General features: G+C 44.9%; 7 protein-coding genes across 7 annotated transcripts; 4 read left to right on the forward strand and 3 right to left on the reverse strand. All coding sequences in view use genetic code 12, as the record gives it.

Annotated features, from left to right (window-relative positions):
• Positions 1-744: 744 nt before the first annotated feature.
• On the forward strand, positions 745-3,900 carry CEF3 (translation elongation factor EF-3; the record flags this gene model as incomplete). The annotated part of the gene is made up of 1 exon (XM_025485858.1): positions 745-3,900. One exon carries the CDS (start codon positions 745-747, stop codon positions 3,898-3,900), a length of 3,156 nt encoding a protein of 1,051 aa, XP_025341323.1.
• A 528-nt stretch (positions 3,901-4,428) lies between these two features.
• Positions 4,429-6,108, forward strand: SPO1 (putative carboxylic ester hydrolase; the record flags this gene model as incomplete). The annotated part of the gene is made up of 1 exon (XM_025485859.1): positions 4,429-6,108. The coding sequence occupies one exon, from the start codon at positions 4,429-4,431 to the stop codon at positions 6,106-6,108; it is 1,680 nt and encodes a 559-aa protein (XP_025341324.1).
• Positions 6,109-6,239: 131 nt separating this feature from the next.
• CXQ85_002173 (uncharacterized protein) lies at positions 6,240-7,877 on the forward strand (the record flags this gene model as incomplete). Its single annotated transcript, XM_025485860.1, has 1 exon — positions 6,240-7,877. One exon carries the CDS (start codon positions 6,240-6,242, stop codon positions 7,875-7,877), a length of 1,638 nt encoding a protein of 545 aa, XP_025341325.1.
• Positions 7,878-7,949: 72 nt separating this feature from the next.
• YMC1 (organic acid transporter) lies at positions 7,950-8,849 on the reverse strand (the record flags this gene model as incomplete). Its single annotated transcript, XM_025485861.1, has 1 exon — positions 7,950-8,849. One exon carries the CDS (start codon positions 8,847-8,849, stop codon positions 7,950-7,952), a length of 900 nt encoding a protein of 299 aa, XP_025341326.1.
• Positions 8,850-9,238: 389 nt separating this feature from the next.
• ERG28 (Erg28p) lies at positions 9,239-9,673 on the reverse strand (the record flags this gene model as incomplete). Its single annotated transcript, XM_025485862.1, has 1 exon — positions 9,239-9,673. One exon carries the CDS (start codon positions 9,671-9,673, stop codon positions 9,239-9,241), a length of 435 nt encoding a protein of 144 aa, XP_025341327.1.
• A 194-nt stretch (positions 9,674-9,867) lies between these two features.
• On the reverse strand, positions 9,868-11,178 carry BCY1 (cAMP-dependent protein kinase regulatory subunit; the record flags this gene model as incomplete). Its single annotated transcript, XM_025485863.1, has 1 exon — positions 9,868-11,178. The coding sequence occupies one exon, from the start codon at positions 11,176-11,178 to the stop codon at positions 9,868-9,870; it is 1,311 nt and encodes a 436-aa protein (XP_025341328.1).
• Positions 11,179-13,190: 2,012 nt separating this feature from the next.
• Positions 13,191-15,224, forward strand: KAR2 (Hsp70 family ATPase; the record flags this gene model as incomplete). Its single annotated transcript, XM_025485864.1, has 1 exon — positions 13,191-15,224. One exon carries the CDS (start codon positions 13,191-13,193, stop codon positions 15,222-15,224), a length of 2,034 nt encoding a protein of 677 aa, XP_025341329.1.
• Positions 15,225-20,128: the final 4,904 nt, after the last annotated feature.

The raw sequence follows: 20,128 nt of genomic DNA on the forward strand, positions 1-20,128 counted from the left end.
AATCAAGGCCAACAAAGCTAATGCATGATAATACTACATGAGTACCCACCAAAGAAAGGTACGTCATGCCGGTACTTCTATCACCATCTCTACCCACGGTTGATTCGCACCAGGGTGCGAAAAACGTTATCAGGCAGCTCCCAAAGAAACGCCCATAGCAAAAAAAGAAACAAAACGACCTTCTCCTCTTACAGCATGACCGCGCAGTAGATGAGGAGTTTTGCCACCAGGGGTTTATGTAAGTAGGAAATCCGCCAGTGTGTCTCAACAAATTGGGGCCCAGTGTCGCTTAGCGTTAACCAGTGGTTCATTGGGTGTATGAGACACGTTGTGACCGGGTAACTGCTGCGACGTGATGAGATAGCCTCATATGAGACTCTGGTAATCGCACCCGTACCTCATTTGCAACAATTTACACCTTATTTCCTGCCCCCTGATGGTTTGGTAGCATGAAATTTAGATACTCTGTTTCATCTACACTGCCAAATGAATATACTGGCCTTTCCCGAAATTCAACCGGTCATATTACACAAAAGAAACAGGTGGTCCACTGGCAAAAGAAACGATGCGTCACCTGCACATAGGTGCCCTGCTCACTGAAAAATTTTCCTACCTTTCTCGTTTTTATGTATTTTTTTGCTTTCTTTTGGCCTCACTAGCCAGTGCCAGTGCGACATATAAAAAAAAAAAAATTCTTCAGGTTACCTCTTCTTCTTTTTTTCTCTTCTTCAAGCATTGGAAAGAATGTCTGCTGCCAGTGAATCTAAATATTCGACTGAGGTCCTTTCCGAGTTGTTGAGCAAATTGCAAGTTGCCGACAACAAGGATGAGGCCGCTGCTAACGTTTCTTCATTCTTGAATGGATCCATCATTGAGCACGATGTGCCTGAGGAATTCTTCAAGGACTTGAAGACCCAGATCAACAACAAGAAGGATGTTGGTGTCGTCATTGCCGCTTTGAAGGCTTTCGAGCACATTGCTTCTCCAAACGGCATGAACCCTTCTGTTGAGCCATACGTTGTCTCCTTGGCTTCTGACGTTGCTGTCAGAACCGGTGACAAGAACAAGGAGGTTGCCGCCGTCGCTGCCGCCGCTTTGTTGTCCCTCGCTAAGGCTATCACCCCAACTGCCATCAAGGCCCTCTTGCCAGCTTTGTTGGACAACTTGTCCACCACCAACAAGTGGAACGAGAAGACCGCCATCTTGGCTTCTATCACCCAGTTGGTTGACACTGCTAAGGCCCAGATCGCCTTGAGAATGCCTGAGTTGATTCCAGTCTTGTCTGAGGCTATGTGGGACACCAAGAAGGAGGTCAAGGAGGCTGCTACCGCCACTATGACCAAGTCCACTGAGACCATTGACAACAAGGATATCGAGAAGTTTATTCCTAAGTTGATCGAGTGTATCGCCAAGCCAACTGAGGTCCCAGAGACCGTCCACGTCTTGGGTGCTACCACTTTCGTCTCTGAGGTCACCATGGCTACTTTGTCCATCATGGCCCCATTGTTGTCCAGAGGTTTGGCTGAGCGTGACACCGCCATCAAGCGTAAGGCTGCTGTCATTGTTGACAACATGTGTAAGTTGGTCGACGACCCTCAGGTTGTTGCTCCTTTCATGAACAAGTTGTTGCCATCTCTTAAGGCTAACTACAACACCATTGCTGACCCTGAGGCCCGTGGTGTTACCCAGAGAGCTTTGAACACCTTGAGAAGAGTCGGTAACGTTGGTGCTGACGACTCCATCCCAGAGGTCTCCACCGCTGGTGACATCCCAGTCACCTTGGACGTCTTCAAGGGTTTGGTCAAGGACCAGAAGTTGTCTTCTAGATTCGACGTCGCCTTGAACTACATTGCCGCTATCGCCGGTGACTTGATTGACGAGAGAGACATTCAGCCAGACTCTTGGTTGCAGAACCTCTTGCCATTCACCACCATCTTCTTGCACGAGAAGGAGTCTAAGGAGGTCATCGAGGAGTTCAGAAAGAGAGCTGTTGACAACATCCCAGCTCCTCCATCTTTCGAGGATGAGGAGGACGATGGTGAGGACTTGTGTAACTGTGAGTTCTCTTTGGCTTACGGTGCTAAGATCTTGTTGAACAAGACTCAGTTTAGATTGAAGAGAAACAGAAGATACGGTCTTTGTGGTCCTAACGGTGCTGGTAAGTCTACCTTGATGAGAGCCATCGCTAACGGTCAGGTCGAGGGTTTCCCATCCCAGGAGGAGTGTAAGACCGTCTACGTCGAGCACGACATTGATGGTACCCACGCTGAGACCTCTGTCGTCGAGTTCGTTATTGCTGACGGTGAGGTTGGTTTGACCAAGGACGCTGTCGAGGCTAAGTTGACTGAGTTCGGTTTCTCCGACGAGATGATCAGAATGCCAATCTCCTCCCTTTCCGGTGGTTGGAAGATGAAGTTGGCTTTGGCCAGAGCTGTGTTGAAGAACGCTGATATCTTGTTGTTGGATGAGCCAACTAACCATTTGGATACCGTTAACGTTGCCTGGTTGGTCAACTACTTGAAGACATGTGGTATCACCTCTATCATTGTCTCTCACGACTCCGGTTTCTTGGACAACGTTGTTGAGTACATTATTCACTACGAAGGTTTCAAGTTGAGAAAGTACAAGGGTAACTTGTCTGAGTTCGTCAAGAAGTGCCCATCTGCTCAGTCTTACTACGAGTTGGGAGCTTCCGACATCCAGTTCACTTTCCCAGAGCCAGGTTTCTTGGAGGGTGTCAAGACCAAGCAGAAGGCTATTGTCAAGGTCAACAACATGTCCTTCCAGTACCCAGGTACCTCTAAGCCACAGATCACTGACATTAACTTCCAGTGTTCTTTGTCTTCTAGAATTGCCGTCATTGGTCCTAACGGTGCCGGTAAGTCCACCTTGATTAACGTCTTGACTGGTGAATTGTTGCCAACTACTGGTGACGTCTACGTCCACGAGAACGCTCGTATTGCCTACATTAAGCAGCACGCTTTCGCCCATATCGATAACCACTTGGACAAGACCCCATCTGAGTACATTCAGTGGAGATTCCAGACCGGTGAGGACAGAGAGACCATGGACAGAGCCAACAGACAGATCAACGAAGCTGATGAGAACGCTATGAACAAGATCTTCAAGGTCGAGGGTACCCCAAGAAGAGTTGCTGGTGTCCACTCTAGAAGAAAGTTCAAGAACACTTACGAGTACGAGGTTTCTTGGAACCTTGGTGAGAACATTGGCATGAAGAACGAGAGATGGGTTCCAATGATGTCTGTTGACAACACCTGGTTGCCAAGAGGTGAGTTGATCGAGACTCACTCCAAGTTGGTCGCTGAGGTTGATATGAAGGAGGCTTTGGCTTCCGGTCAGTTCAGACCATTGACCAGAAAGGAGATCGAGGACCACTGTACCATGTTGGGTTTGGACGCTGAATTGGTGTCCCACTCTAGAATTAGAGGTTTGTCCGGTGGTCAGAAGGTTAAGTTGGTCTTGGCTGCTTGTACTTGGCAGAGACCTCACTTGATTGTCTTGGATGAGCCAACTAACTATTTGGACCGTGACTCTTTGGGTGCTTTGTCCAAGGCTATCAAGGCTTTCGAGGGTGGTGTTGTCATCATTACTCACTCCGCTGAGTTCACCAAGGACTTGACTGAGGAAGTCTGGGCCGTCTTGGACGGTAAGATGACTCCATCTGGTCACAACTGGGTCCAGGGTCAGGGTTCTGGTCCAAGACTCGAGAACAAGGACGACGATGAGGAGGACAAGTTCGATGCTATGGGTAACAAGATTGCCGGTGGTAAGAAGAAGAAGAAGTTGTCTTCTGCTGAGTTGAGAAAGAAGAAGAAGGAGAGAATGAAGAAGAAGAAGGAGTTGGGTGACGCTTACGTCTCCTCTGACGAAGAATTCTAAGCTAGCTGAAGTCTCTTCTTTTCTACTACACTACTTTACACTTGTTTGAGAATTAGTATTAATTTATTTCTATATGTTAATATTATAGATGTCTATATGTTCCAAAACGTAGTAGATTACCGTTTGTGCGCACTATACTACTTATCAATGAATCTCGTTGGTCTATACTTTTGGATCCAAATCGTTCTTACCTTATCTCTATTTCCTCTTGATTTAAGCCTGCCATATGTTGAGCTTCTTCCTGACGAACCTCCTGGTCCTGGAACCTACTCGCCGTTCTTGACGCGTTGTCCGAGTAGCGAGCTCATTCGAAAGGCTGACTGGGTATGACAAACCAACTATACCATGAAAGAAACTCATGAACTGACCTAATAGAAGATATCGCCATTGGAAGAAGATTATATTCGACATCGCCAAATGAATATGATCCCGCATTTCAAGAAATTCTCCCGGTCTCTAAACGATACATATGGATTGACAAGCTCACCCACGATTGCATTAGCGATTTCGGGAGGGGGCCTAAGATCCATGCTTGTCGGCGCCGGAGTACTAAGTGCTTACGACGAAGAAACCCCAGGAGCTGAGTCACAGATGGGCGGCGTGCTACAGTGCACTTCATACATTGCGGGTATATCTGGAGGGCTGTGGATAGTCATGAATAATCTTCTCAATGACGGACAGCTGATGAGCCATGCCATGGACGAATTATTTATGGATCTTCAAAGTCCCATCCTCGAGGGGATACCCAATATGGAATTGAATGGCTTACGACACGGCTTGGATAACGAGCCGGCTGAGACTATCTCGGCCGAGACCAATAAGGTAGGGCTACTTGGTTCAATGGTAGAAATGATGTTGCCTAATTTCGTCAAGAGCATGTTTTCTGTTGGAGATGGAGGGAACGCTTTCAATGTTAAGAGTGTTCTTAACTTCTACAAGGACATATCATTGGAAGCGCATTCAAAGAAAGAAAGTGGCTATCGGATTTCATTAATTGATTACTGGGCACGGACTCTTGCGAGAAGGGTTATCCCCAAAAGGTTTAGATCTCCAGGATTTACGATATCATCGGCAGCCAAACTTCTTTCCTTCCAGAACTACTCTCAACCATTTCCAATTATCACTTCCGTGGAGTTGGTTCCTGGGTGCCTGAAAAACAGCATTGATTCACACATTATTGAAATGACTCCATTTGAGTTTGGATCATGGGACAGTTTCTTGAATGCTTTTATGAACGTCAAGTATTTGGGTACAAAACTTTTGAATGGTGTGCCCATGGAACAAGATAAAACAATTGGAAACATGTCAGTTTGTACATCGGGATATGATACACTTGCATTTCTTACTGCAACCTCGTCAGGTCTTTTCAACACCATGTTTCGGTATGTTTACAAGTTATTACCCCAATTGACCGATGAACTGGTTCCCTATTTGCAGCAAGTTCTTGAAATCTTTGGGTTTTCCAAGAAACCCGATTTAAACCAGAATGCGTTTTCAGAATACGCAATTTACTCGCCTAATCCATTTCTAGGATATCATAACAAGGAGCTTTTTGGAAGATCAGTCGAGAATACAACATCCTTGTTATTGGCAGATGGTGGTGAAGATGGTCAGAATATCCCCTTCAGTCCTTTCCTTGTTCCAGGAAGGCAAGTGGATGCTATTTTAGCGTTTGACATGGGATCTGAGGTTTATAATCGACCCAACGGATCATCCTTGCGTGCTTCAGCTAATCGATACCATGCCAATGAATCCCAGCTTCGTATCCCACTATTCCAGGATCCGGATGGAGTTATAAGAAAGGTGTTTCCAGAGATACCCAAAAATGTCGAGAGCTATTTCTCAAGTTCGTCACACGAAAGGCCAGTATTCTTTGGTTGTGAAATGGAGGACTTCCCAAAGCATTTAGGAGATGTTCTGCAAGGCTTCAAGCTTCACAGTGGATTCATACCTCCGCTCATAGTTTACCAAGCCAACCATGACATCAGCTTTCCCTCGAACACCTCCACATTCAGAACTACCTACTCTCCAGAAGAGGCACAAGGCTTGTTCAGTAATGGCTATGACCTCGCTGTGAATGCTGAAGACTCACAGTACAGAAGCTGTCTTTATTGTGCATTCATGAAGAGAAAAAGAAAGCATTTACCGGACTACTGCCAAGACTGTTTTGAGAAATATTGCTACAAGGCAGAATCCTCAACGCACTGAAATGGTTGCAAATTGGCAGTGCGGGTGAAATATCACAAAATAGGCCCGCCAAAAAAAAACGAGAAAAAAAAATGTCAGCCCTGTGTAGATAACGTTATCTTGACAGATTCTCCATTAGACCCATCCCGATAATGCTGTCCGAGGCGTCAGACACCCCGTTGGATGTCTCGATGGCAATCGACAGCTTGTTCATGTTCTTCTGTACCTACCTTTTACTGTGTTTGGTGCTAGGCATGTCGATATTCTACTCGGGCCTTATCCAAAGAAGATCATCTTTCACGATACTACTGATACCGGTATTGATTCTGGCTGGAGTGTTTCTAGATTGGTTTTTATGGGGATATTCGCTTTGTTATTCACCGTCTTCGAATAGGTTTATCGGCAATTTTGGGTTTGCTGTGTTAAGACAACTTCGGGACCCGCTCCAGCGGGTTTACAGCACGCCTCGAGGAGACATTCTTTCCATCATGCATTTTCTTTTCAATGGACTTCTTAAAGTGATATGTGCTGTGATTACATTTCCAGGATGTGCTGCTGAAAGAGGTAGGATTGTGCCCATGCTTGTTTTCATATTCTGCTGGTCAGTAATAATTTATAATCCTATATCTTACTGGTACTGGAATGAAGAAGGCTGGCTTTCTACTCAATTCGATAAAACTCCGGTTATGGACTTTGCTGGAGGAACATGTATCCACGTCGTCAGCGGTTTCACTGCATTAGCATATTCATATATCTTGGGGCCTCGAAATCCAAAGTTGGTGGCAGACTATAGAAGTTCCAATAACAGTAACATGGTAATTGGTATGTGCTTTATGTTGGTGGGATGGTGTGGGTTTATTGCTGGATGTGATTTCAAATTATCACCGACGTCGTTCTACATCGTTGTTAATACCTGGCTCAGCGCCTGCTCTGCTGGCATAGTATGGACGCTTATTGATTTTTACACCTCGGCAATACCGTTAGACGAGGAAGAACTGGAAGGGATTGAACTTGAAGACTTGGATAGCAATGGGCTAGGATTGTCACCCGAAGGCACAACTCCAGTGACTGCGAGGAAGATATCCATGGTCTCCTTTACATCGGGAGCGATCTGTGGTCTCGTGGTTTTCACACCAGCTGGTGGTTATATTTCATCGCACTCATCATTCTGGAAATCAATTGTCTTCGGTATGATTGGAGGGCTTGTTGGAAACCTTTCAACGAGAATCAAGTATTTTCTTCGCATAGATGATGCCCTCGACATTTTTGCAGTGCATGGTGTCTGTGGCGTTACGGGTACTCTTCTAGTGGGTATATTTGCTGACGAAGCGTTTGAAGCTTCAGGTGGTTGGGTTGTCGGGAACTGGGTTCAGTTGGGATATCAAGTTTTAGGTTGCGTTGTCACTTCACTCTATTCGTTCATCATGAGTTTGGTTTTGCTATACATTATTGATATGATCCCTGGTCTACATCTACGCATCGATAAGACTTTTAACCTGAGAATGAGGAATAACTTGCGCAACCACTGGGGATCTGAAGAAGGTCAGATTGACGACCTAGATGTTGATATCGGTCTCGAAAGAGCTGAACTATTGGGCTCAGATTGGTATGAATTGAACGGTGAGTACTCCATGGACTTCATGGAGTTCATCAAAGTGGTTGATCCGCAAGACTATACGGACCACATTTCTGCAGAAGGCATCAGCCCTCCAGAAAGTGAGTTCAGTGAATACGATACAAGCGATCTACAGCTCCGGAAGCGTGATGTGCTACCACATAGGGAACGTTGATGTACAGAATGCGTTGAGCATTTCTCGACTATATAGATGTATTTATATTACATGAATGACTGGCATGAAAGATTAACTGATGAATCTCATGGTAACCTCGAAGGCGGCGAAAGTAGCACCATTAGCTGGGGCAGCTCTCAAAATGGTTGGAACGAAACCCTTGTAGAAACCCTTAATGCCTGCCTTCTTGAAAATGTCTTTAGCAACGCTGATGGATCCAGAGTAGGCTGGCTTTGACAAAGAATCAGTCTGCAACTTAGACTTCAAGACATCCACTGGATAGATAGATCCCCACAAAGCATAACCGGACAAACCACCAAGCATGCAGAGCTTCCAGGCTGGGATGTCACCTCTTGTAGGATAGATCTTGTTGCCCAACTCTCTAGCAATCAATGCCTCGTAAGTTGCAAAGTAGATACCTAAACCGATAGATTCTCTTGCCAATGTTGGAGCCAAACCCTTAAATACACCCTGAACTCCGCTCAGCTGTGTAAGCTTCTTCAAGCAGTCAATTGGACCAGAGAACTGCTTATTGTTTCCAGTCTGTGTCTGTAATCTGATACGGATGTGCTCAATTGGACCGGCCAAGAAACCGTTAGCAAAACCAGCAGTAGCACCACAGTTGAAGAACTGCAAAAGGGACAAAGGTTGGCCTTGCAACTTATTGTCGTAGTATCTCTTCATGAACTCGTTAACTGAGAACTGAACGGACACACATGCACCGACACCAACGAGAGGTGTCAAAGTTCCCTTGTAAAAACCTTTTGGACCTTCATTAGCAACAAGCTTCTTGATGACATCTACAGCGCCGCTATAGGTGCCTTCTGGCGCAGACTGTAATCTCACCTTGACAGTGTCAAATGGCTGACCCACGAGCACCTGGGCAATACCACCAACGGTACCACCAAAAAGATCCTTATAGACCTGCAAGTTATCCTGAGTCAATGGAGGTTCTTCAAGCTCAATAGTCATGATGAATCAAATGGATATCTTCGAGCAATCAAGCGATGAGGAGGTGAAAAATTGCACTCGAGATCAAAGAATGCGATGTATATGAACGAATAAATAATCAAAGCTTCGAGAGCTATTTTTTGACTTCTAAAAGGACCAGAAAACCCGAGAATCAAGTTGCCGTACAAAAGGTGGAGGCCGTGCTTTTTCTATTCTTTATTTGTGACTCGGAATGACTCTTACCTGCCCGGGGACTGGATACCACCGTTGCGCATTTTCCATTTACTACCTTTGGCAACCATTTCCATGCCTATTGGAAGTTCTTGAATGAAACCTCTAAATGTATTTCTATGAGGAGAAGTGTAAATTGATATACTTCAGCCCTTTTGATGCTTTTGAACCTTTTTGTTTTAAAAGTTGACATAGAAGTCCTTCTGAGTGAACATCCAGATCAAACTTGTAGAGGCAACGATCAATGGACCAGCCAATCCCTTGTCAAGCTTACAGTTCTTGAAGCAAAGCCATTCGGAATAAAAGTGGCCACCAGCAACCACAAATGTCCAGATACAGAGATCGTACATCTGCTTGTTACCAACAATGTTATAGGCGCCGTAAAGTCTGACGATAGACGTCAAAAGGGTCCAGGTACCGAAGGTTCTGGCACTTAAGTGGGTAACTTCATTTGCTGGGGCAGCAGAGTAGACCTTTCTCGTAAGACTCAAGTCCTTGATCAAGTAGTTCTGGGCAGAGTTGAATACCGATACAACCGAGATAAACAAGAGCCAGTGGGGAAGCAAACCGCCATTTGGCGTGGTTGGAGGAAGAAGAGACTTGAAAGGAAACATTGGATGTATTTAAAGGATGTGTCTCTTGAGTAGGAGGAGTGTTTCTTCCAAATGAACAAGTGCTTGAATGGCACGATTTATCTGTTCGCGGTTACACTGTACGATAGCCTGCCGACCTGGACCATTGCGTGTCTCGTGTAATCAAATTACTGGTATATACTAAGATAGCATCAAAATTTTAATACATGGATGACCTAGTGGGAGGAAGCGGCGGTTGGATCATGCTCTCTCAAGAGGTCGAGGGCTGGTCCTAGCAAACGGGTGAAGCCGGACTTGTCCAAGGTAGCAACGATGACATTGTCCAAAGCCTTGACAGTGGCTTGTCTGGGTAAGTCATTCAACAAGGCAACCTCACCAAAATAATTGCCCTTGCCAATAGTGCCAATGACACCTTCGCTTTGCTTGGAGATTTCACAAGTTCCACTCTCGATAAGGTAGAACTTGTCTCCAGTCTCTCCTTCAGTGACAATGTTGTCACCAGCGTGGAACATCTCTGTACTCAAGGCATCAGCAAGCTTTGATCTTTCTTGATGCGTCAAGCCTGACAAGACGGTAACGTCCTTCAAGAAGTCTTCGTACATGATTCTTCTGTTGAATGTACCCTCCAACAAGATACGACGGAAGGTTGCTCTGTCCAAAGCCCAACATGTCACATCTGAAGCGGCGGTAGCTGTAGCAGCTCTAGGAGAATTGTACATGAGAGCGAGCTCACCGAAGGAAGAGCCGTCGCTGGAAGTGTTGACTCTGGCGCCGTTAACATAGAAATCGACAGTACCAGACTCGATTATGTAGAAAAAGTCACCAACATCACCTTGTGTAATAATTTCGGTACCTTGACCATACTGCTTCTTTTGCAAAGCTGCAACCACAGTTGCCTTTGCCTTCTTATCCAATTGCTGGAACAAAAAGTTCAGGGATAATGTCTTAGCCAATTCCAGTCTCTGTTCCTCAGTAAGGTCATTGACTGGTGGCTTCCATGAGTCAGACTTGAACTTGTCTGGATTCATAGCCTCAGCTGAGACGGAGGTTCTTCTGTTGGCGTTAAACGCTAAAGGAAGCTTGTTGGCAGGTTTAGGAGCAGCATCCAGGGGAGTGGAAGGATCGTTAGGATCGAGTTCAGATGCTGGAGCATTTTGAGGCTTCTTGCCTGCGCCAAAACCTTTGAAAAGACCGGCACTGTCTTCCTTTTCATGTCCGTGTGGGTCATCACTACGATTGGTGTGATCGGAATGAGGGTCATTGTCACCAAATGGCGACTTAAAAGAAGGCTGACGGGCACAAGGAATGGTTCCTTGTCCATTGGAGTCGATGGCACCGCCCTCGAGTTGAGGAAAAACATCAATTCCAGCAGCTTTTGCCTTGGCCTCAACTTGCCATAAGTGGTTTCTCTGTAAAGCTAACTTCGAATTGAAGTAATTGGCACAAAACTGCAAGACATCGGTTGGATTCTTAGCAATGATTTCCTTCTGCAACTGCTCCAACTCCTCTGTTTCAAATGGAGCCATTGCGTATGGGTTTTAATCAGTGGGGGAAGATGGGCAAGTCAAAAGGAGGTGGGGGACAGTAATAATCTGAGTCTCAAGCAAGGGTGCCTGTGTGCAGCAAAGTTAATTTATATCTTTGACCTGCTAAATAGAGAGATGATAAGCTTGTTTTCTTAAAAAGAAGCCTGTCCCAAATATAGATCTTCCAAAGCAAGGGGTACACTAGATGTTAAATTGCCGGACTCAGTTTCACAACGATAGAGGGAGGTCGCACAACGTAGGAGGCACGGGTCTTACTGTAGGAGGAAGATGGGGGATATGGCCGTTGACGTGAAGTGGGATATCGGGTGGTATGCAGGTGTCTAAGTGTAAAGCCTTGGAGTGTTGGGTTAGAGAATGATGGCTTTATAAGGTCAAGGGAGGAAAAACCAAGGGAGACATTCCGTGAAGTGATTCTGGGCAAGCAAGTATTCGGAAAGGGATTGGTTTATGAAGAAAGGGGTGACGGAAGGGACCAGGCACCAGAACAGATTGAACCCTGTTCAAGCCCCTCCTAAAAGGGTAATTCTGGTACTTCCAGTCGTAGTAGTTTGGGTTGGTTAGTAAGAGGCGGGCAGACTTCATGGAAGATTGATGTAAGAACACGAAGGGAGAGTGACCTACGAAGTGTATCCGTATTAGTAGGGCAGAGTTGGGTAGAGCTGGCTTAACTGTGGATGTGTGGTGCCTGGTACCACGTGAACCAAACAGTAGGCGCCTATGATGTGGTGGTTCTCATTGAAGGTGATAAAAGCAGAAGGCTTTCATCTGCAATATCAACTTCAAACATGAGGATTCAAAAGCTGGGCTTGACTGACTACTATCTGGATTCATGATTGAGGACATTCAACCAACAGAGTAGCCATTGAAAACTCAGCAAGTCCTCATATACTAAGAGAAGCCATCTCTACATGAAATGAGAAAAGACTGTTCTTTGAACCTTCTATTGTATTACTCTAGCTCATGCCCTCATATGGTATGCCATGTGTGTTGGGCCGAGGAACAATGTACACTATTATCATCCAGCTCACTCAGAAATGGAGGAATGATACAAAAGAATTGAAGAATTGTACCGCAACGGCACTTAAAAGCACTGAAAACCTTCTCCCCGTCTAGCCCTTTTCTCCGCCTAGACATCACATTAGACTAACTTCTTAGCAAATGCATGAGGTGGCAGCACCATACAAGAAAACATACAAACAAAAAAAAAAAAAAACACAAAAGCTCCGCTACAAGGTGCACCCAGTGAGCCGACAAAACCTACACACTCACTCTAGTAAGGCAATCGTAGCCAGCATAGTCGTGTGTTGTCTGTGTGTGGCATTTTTTCACTCGCAAAACGTCGACGCATTTTGCAGCCATTTTTTTTTTTTTTTTCGTCCACTGGCGAACCCCACTTTGGCTGCAAACTGTCCAAGACATTTCTTACTTCCAACAAAGCCTCGACAAATCACGTTTAAGCGAAAAGGCAGCCTCCTAAGAAAGTTATGCAAACAGACCAAAATGCCCAAACAACACACCACTTGCCCTCCCCAAACACGAAACAGTAACATGAAGCTCTTTCCGCTTTGGCATTAACCGTCACACTCCTCCCCTCCTCTGAATGTCTGTCAGTATTGCGTTTAGCGCGGTTGCAAATGGCCAGGAAAGCCCAGAGTCCATGTCACCAAAAGTGACACAATACCATAAAGGAAGGGTGCCACGTAGAAGCAAACGAAGGTAAACTTTCCTTTATGATTGTTATACTTTATGATTTTTGCCACCGCCACCTCACCATATTTTGTACAAGCTGTCCTCTTCCTCTTACTGTTAGTAGGGCACTCCAACTGGTGCCACGTCAACCATAGGTCTGGGAGTGCACGCGGTACGGCGGTTCTATACACGTCGAGCTTCTTTCACTTTCCACGTCGCGACCCGCCGTTAATATAAAACTTGTTCATATTCCCCCGGCTTTTTGACCAACCACATATAGTCACTTGTCACTGCTGCTCGATATGTTTAAGAATCATAGCAGCAAATTCTGGCTTTCGGGGCTTACGCTCTTTTACGCCATGTTGTTGGTGGTGATGCCATTTTTCACCTCCAACTCTGGTGTCGCTTTGGCGGCTGACGACGACAAGGAAGAGAGTTACGGAACTGTCATTGGTATTGATTTGGGTACCACTTACTCGTGTGTTGGTGTGATGAAGAACGGTAAGGTTGAGATCTTGGCCAACGACCAAGGTAACAGAATTACTCCTTCTTACGTTGCCTTCACTGAAGAAGAAAGATTGATTGGTGACGCGGCTAAGAACCAGGCTCCATCCAACGTGAAGAACACCATCTTTGACATCAAGAGACTTATTGGTTTGAAGTACAAGGATAAGGTTGTTCAGAAGGAAATCAAGCACTTGCCTTTCAAGATTGGTAAGAAGGGTGACATGCCAGTTGTCGAGGTTTCCTACGGCGGCGAGCAAAAGTCCTTTTCTCCAGAGGAGATCTCCGGTATGATTTTGACCAAGATGAAGTCTATTGCCGAGGAGTACTTGGGCAAGAAGGTTACTCACGCCGTTGTCACTGTCCCAGCTTACTTTAACGACGCCCAGAGACAGGCTACCAAGAATGCTGGTACTATCGCTGGTTTGAACGTTTTGAGAATTGTCAACGAGCCAACCGCCGCTGCTATTGCTTACGGTTTGGACAAGACTGATGGCGAGAAGCAAATCATTGTCTACGACTTGGGTGGAGGTACTTTCGATGTCTCCTTGTTGTCTATTGAGGGCGGTGTTTTCGAGGTTTTGGCTACTGCTGGTGACACTCACTTGGGTGGTGAAGATTTCGACTTCCAGGTTGTCAAGCACTTGACCAAGTTGTTTGAGAAGAAGCACGATGTCAGCATTGCCACTAACCAGAAGGCCATCTCCAAGTTGAAGAGAGAGGCCGAGAAGGCTAAGAGAACCTTATCTGCTCAGATGAGTGCTAGAATCGAAATCGACTCCTTCGTTGATGGTATCGACTTCTCCGAGACCATCTCTAGAGCTAAGTTCGAGGAGTTGAACATTGCCTCTTTCAAGAAGACCTTGAAGCCAGTGGAGAGCGTTTTGAAGGATGCTGGTGTCAAGAAGTCTGATGTCGATGACATTGTTCTTGTTGGTGGTTCTACCAGAATCCCCAAGATCCAGGAATTGATTGAGAAATTCTTCGACGGTAAGAAGGCTTCTAAGAGTATTAACCCTGATGAGGCTGTTGCTTACGGTGCTGCCGTCCAGGCTGGTGTTCTTTCTGGTGAAGAGGGTGTCGATGACATTGTTTTGTTGGATGTCAACCCATTGACCTTGGGTATTGAGACCACTGGTGGTGTCATGACCACTTTGATCAACAGAAACACCGCTATCCCAACCAAGAAGTCCCAGATCTTCTCTACCGCTGCTGACAACCAGCCAACCGTCATGATCTCTGTCTACGAAGGTGAGAGAGCTATGGTCAAGGACAACAACTTGTTGGGTAAGTTTGAGTTGACTGGTATTCCACCAGCACCAAGAGGTGTTCCTCAAATTGAGGTCACTTTCGCTTTGGACGCCAATGGTATCTTGAAGGTTGACGCTGTCGACAAGGGTACCGGTAAGAAGAAGTCTATCACCATCACCAACGAGAAGGGTAGATTGTCCAAGGAAGAAATTGACAGAATGGTTGAGGAGGCTGAGAAGTACGCCGCCCAGGATCAGGAAATCAAGGCCAAGATTGAATCTAGAAACTCCCTTGAGAACTTGGTCCACAACATGAAGCAGAAGCTCGCCGACAACGACGAGTACGTCTCCAAGTTGGATGACAATGACAAGGAGGCTTTGTCTGACGCTGTCAGCGAGGCTTCCGAGTTTCTTGACGAGAACTACGAGACTGCTACATCCGAAGAGTTTGAGGAGGCCAAGCAGAAGTTGGTTGAGATCACCCAGAAGATCTCTGCCAAGCTCTACGAGAACCCAGCTGACGAAGAAGATGCTCAGTTTGGTGACGACTCTGACGACGACTTCGAGCACGACGAGTTGTAAGCTTCATGTTTTAGATAGCCAGCTAGCTAATCCATTAAGATCATGTATAACAAAATTAATATTTATAAGTATGTGAATTTTTGAGTTACTACAGTCCTCTATCCTCTCTGGTTCTTACATTTTCCTTTAATTCATCCTTGACTTCCCTTCCATCCACCTTTCATACATTAACATTTTCCCGTGTACCACTTGCAACCTGTTAGATGAAGGGTGCACGACTGTAGGTAAGAAAGACTATGTAACGGACATAGCTGGGTTTATAGTAAAGAGTGGTTCGTAGTGTATTGAGATAACTAGTTAAGGAAAGAAGGATGGGAGATGCCATCCTTATATAGTGAAGACATTGGATGGCAAGCAAGTAAGAGGGTCATCATCATAGCAACTATAGGAATCTGGGCAACAGGATATCATCATGCCTGCATATAGAGCATGTATTCCAACACCCGTTCTTAGCCTGTGGCCTAAGATTCATTTGAGTTCGGGTAGATATGGCCTGTATCAGTGGAGCGTCCTTATCAAAAGTAGTCTGTAAATGTTCGTATAGTTGTTGTTAAGGATTTGGGACATTCGAAGGACCACTTAAATGATTGTCCATGACACTGAATTTTGAGCCCAAAGCTTCGTGAAGGGCGTAACTGTCTGATGATGAATGACAGTTCTGATTCCTTTGATTCTTCGACGATTATTTAAGTCACATATTGATCGTTCGTTCGAAAATTGACTTCTTTCCTCTTGGAACCGTCTGTCCTCTTGGGACCGGTTGTCCTCTTACTTTCGCTTTTCCACTGGGATAGAGTTTGTTACTCTATATCCCACAGGCACATCAACGAGAACCTAGACATGTTTGTGAGTGTTGCAACCGTATGGTCGGGACGCTCATGGTGCTCAAGACATTACATCTGGGTAGAGACACCTCATGACAAACTGGTTGTTATCTCTCGTTGTAGTACCACAGCAGAGTATTTATTTTATCTTCTCTGCTTTGTCCAAGGTTGTCGCGGATTTATTGTAGCTCGGCGGTAGGGTGAATTCCCTTTATCTTTGTTGCGCAAGAGATGTAGCTAGGTTAACAAGTATCTGGCTTCTTCAGATAGTTCTTTGATGAAATCTTCCGTAGGACCCGTCCTTCTATATTTGCAATTGTCCCAGGTAACCTGCTGTTTTCTTCCTGACTTCTTGTCTCGCAACTTGCTCATGTTCCGTCATAGCCGCCTTTAACAAATAATCTCTGAGTACATTTCTATGTTGTGTCTTCAACGCGACTGGCCTTGTTCACTAGTAATCCACTCTTTAAGACAGGTCTCCTTCTTATGGGAGTAAAGCCTATTTGATCAGCCCAAGGTTGCATGCGTAGTCCATTTAGTGTGTCATTAGGGGAAGTCTCTGTTCAAGGTTTCGTGGTTTAGTTCCTTTGGGATTAGTGAAATCAGGTCCAGCTAACTTTATCAGTTCAAAGTTCGACATCGTTTTGTTTAAGCATCCATGTTAGTTGTTAAGGACCAACGTTTAATTTAGCTGTTTCGAACTGTATTGCTGGCTGTTGAGTTCCTTGGTTGAGAACCTGATTGACTGTTGTGCCTGCTCTCACTATCCCCTTTTTCTTTCTATGGCGAGTGTGCTTGTCCTGCTATCCGTTAGGTTTCATGCTCGAAGTATAACTGGGGGAACTTTGGTGACTCCCTAACTCTCCAGTTCAACCTATTAGATATTGCGGATGTGTTTGAAGTCTTTTGGTGAACTTAAACCCGTTCTTAACATGCTTTCCTTTCCTATGATCATCACTTCAAGTGTGCAATCCTTCTTTGGTTCTGATTAGTAGTGATATTCTTGTTATGTTGTTTTGGTTCCTCTTATTAGGGTTGACTTAAATAGCTGCATGGAAATCAATGGTAAATTGGCGACCTTCGGGGAGGTATCTCCCTCATATAGATCTGAAAGTGAGAACAACACATGAATTCCCCCTTTCGCCAATTTGGCACCATGCGCTTTGAATAGTAGTCTTCTTGTCTAAAACCGTTCTGAACTCACCGACGATGCATACGCTGTCCTGCTAGCCGGGACAGTACTCGGAGCTGTGTTGACTTCGTCTCTCGAGCCTGCCCTCTAGGCTTGTACTCTCCTAAACCGGCCAAGATTCATGGAGGTCCCCACTCTCACTACTTCAATGTCTTTTTGCATTGTGACTTCCCTGGTATCCATTCCACCCTGTCAGAGGAAGATTTAATACCAGCCGCCAGAGAAACATCCTCCTTAACTTTCCGGGGTAAGGAGGTCAAAAAAATTCTGGACGAAGTCAGTGGGATGGCTTGCTTAGGACTCTAAGAACGTCTTCCTAGAATTGTGCGTAGGCGTTGGTGATTCTGTCAACTGGAACTGGACTGTAAAGAGTCAAAATGTTGACTCCACTTGACGCAGTTTCTGCGTTCGCTGTTTCGCTGTTAGTAGCATTCTAACACATCTCCAAGATGTGGTTAGTGGTGGAACCTGGTATAATGTGCTTTGCTTAGCTTCATATACTTATTACTGACGGGCTTTAAGTGTCAATAATAATCCACCTATTATCTAAAGGGACGATCGACGGAGAGACCTGTTCTCCTTTGGTCATATTTTGCTTTCAAATCTTTCGCAAGTCAATTATTAAGATAACGAATAAATGGCTTACCTTTTAACGATAGTGGGTCTCTATTGTAGACTCTCTTCTATCGAGCGAGAATGATTGAGGAGTACCTGACCTGGTAGCCATATAGTCCAGCGGCGCTTATTAGAGTACGCTCTTTCTGGATAGGAAACACGAGCTTAAGCGGATTTTCTTTCTTCGCTTTTCTTATGATGTTGGCGAGTTAGAGCGAGGGTTGGTTTGTCAATAATGAGACATAATGGAGCGCCAATTATGGTCTGAGGTACCAAAGTAAGGTCACCTTACCATACATTCCTGGTTTCTAATGAGAATAACGAAGTGCCAGTCATTATCTACCTGTATCGTGGTACATTTGCCGGTCAATGATAATGTAATTTCTTTACCCTTGTCGCTTTAACCTTCAGTGAGCTCGTGTCTCATGGATGTCGAAAATGCAGCGATCCCCCTTTGGCATCAAGTGGGGTTTCTGTCCAAGCTGCTTGTGGAAACCTCAACTTCTAGCTCACATTTCAATGATGTTATTTCAATGATGTTCTTGCTCCAGAACTGGATGGCGCTTCAGAGCTGTTTAGTCTCGTTGCTTGGCATAAGTATACTCTTGTTCATTCATACGAGACGATGCGTCGATATATGATCAAATATTCCGGCCCTAAGTTTAGCCATGAACCCAGTTGGGGTTGTGAGGTGAAAAAAAACAGCTTCACACTCATGACGCTTCGAAATGCCAGTATTGTGGTAGAATTGCAACGGTGACTCAGTAACATAGCTCTGTTCATTGATTGTTGAGTTTCCTGAGGAGAATGTAGCATCTGTGGCCCAATTAACGATTTGATGATCTCATTCTTGGACGCGTTGGGCCATGTGCGTTCCTCGTATCCCAGCAAGTGTATCTTGCTTCTCCAAGTCTTTCTAATAACAGTGTCCATGTTAGTGAGCTTTACTGGCGATAGTCGTCCAGAACAATGCACAGGTTACACAGGTAAAAGTTAATAAGCATGGCACTTTGAGTTGCATAAGACTGGGAGTATTATCTCTTAGGCTGGAAGAAATGCGGAAAGACGGGGAAATTGGAGATTTGTCATCTTGGAAATGATACCAGTCTTGTAGTACAGCGTAGATGGTATGGACCTCGAGTCTGCATTATTATTGTAGACTATTCGGAAATCGGCCAACTGCTTTGTAATTAAGATAGATGTAAAGCAGATTTCTTAGGATGTATTTAAACTCTTGGTACCCTTTGGCCTTGGACTTTCCCGGTAAATGTCATAGTAGTCCTTGTATGTGGAAGTGCTAGACACCGATAAAGACATTGGAAACATCTATACTCTACCTTCTGTAATGATGGCTGGAGTAGTTGCATTGACTCAGTAATAACCAATCGATGTGTAGGCTGAGTTTGTGCAAATGTGTAGAAAAATGAGTTTTGCTTCTTTAATTTTCTATCACAATTAGATTGTTCGTCAAATTTGTGTCCATGTCCTCGACTTCTTAGAAGGGCGTTGCTTTGTCAACGTCTCTCCTTCTTGACCTTTAGGTTTAGGGTTAATGATGCATAGTCGATGATGCATAGTCGAAGGACTCCAACCGCTGAATGGTATAGGGCTCTTCCACCTGCAATGCAGAGATGACAGTTATAAAAGTTCTCGCCTCACAAGAGCTCCCGGGAAGTGAAAGATTCCTTACACAAAGACTGTTGTTCTATTGTGTTTTCCAAGATAGATGCCTTCCCTATTATCAGGGAACTTATCCCGTTTGCTCTTGTGTTTGTGGGTACCACTGAGTTATTGTGGTTCCTCTCTGTCTAATCTCTGTTATGTATGCATGGAGTTTGCCTTGAGCCTTACGTCTAGCGTGCTTTGTTTGAGACTTCCTGACTTTAAAAAAGATTTGTAGTCTCGTAGATTCATATGTTGTTCTTGATGTCAGGGCCCATTGTTGTTTATTCCCAGCTAAGCACGCTAGTCTGTTTGGAACGTATTATTTAGTTGTTCTGCTGTAGTCATAAGTTTCCAGTCCGTCACTGATGAACACCTGAATTTCGTAAGCCTGAACTCTTCTCTGTAGTAGACAAACCGTATAGTCAATAGTCAATAGCTTATGTTTGATATGTTGTTCAGTGTTCAAGTTCTCAGCCACTGTTTGCTGAGGGTCCAACTGTTGGTCAACGAGCATGTTAGTAGACCATTGCTTTCCCAATCTATTCTTATCCGAGTATGGTCAATTGGGTTCATTAGTTATGATAGTCTTGATCTTCTTCGTTCTTCGG

This window comes from Candidozyma haemuli, assembly GCF_002926055.2.
Source record: "Candidozyma haemuli strain B11899 chromosome Unknown C_2014730914, whole genome shotgun sequence".
Lineage (NCBI taxonomy): Eukaryota > Fungi > Ascomycota > Pichiomycetes > Serinales > Metschnikowiaceae > Candidozyma > Candidozyma haemuli.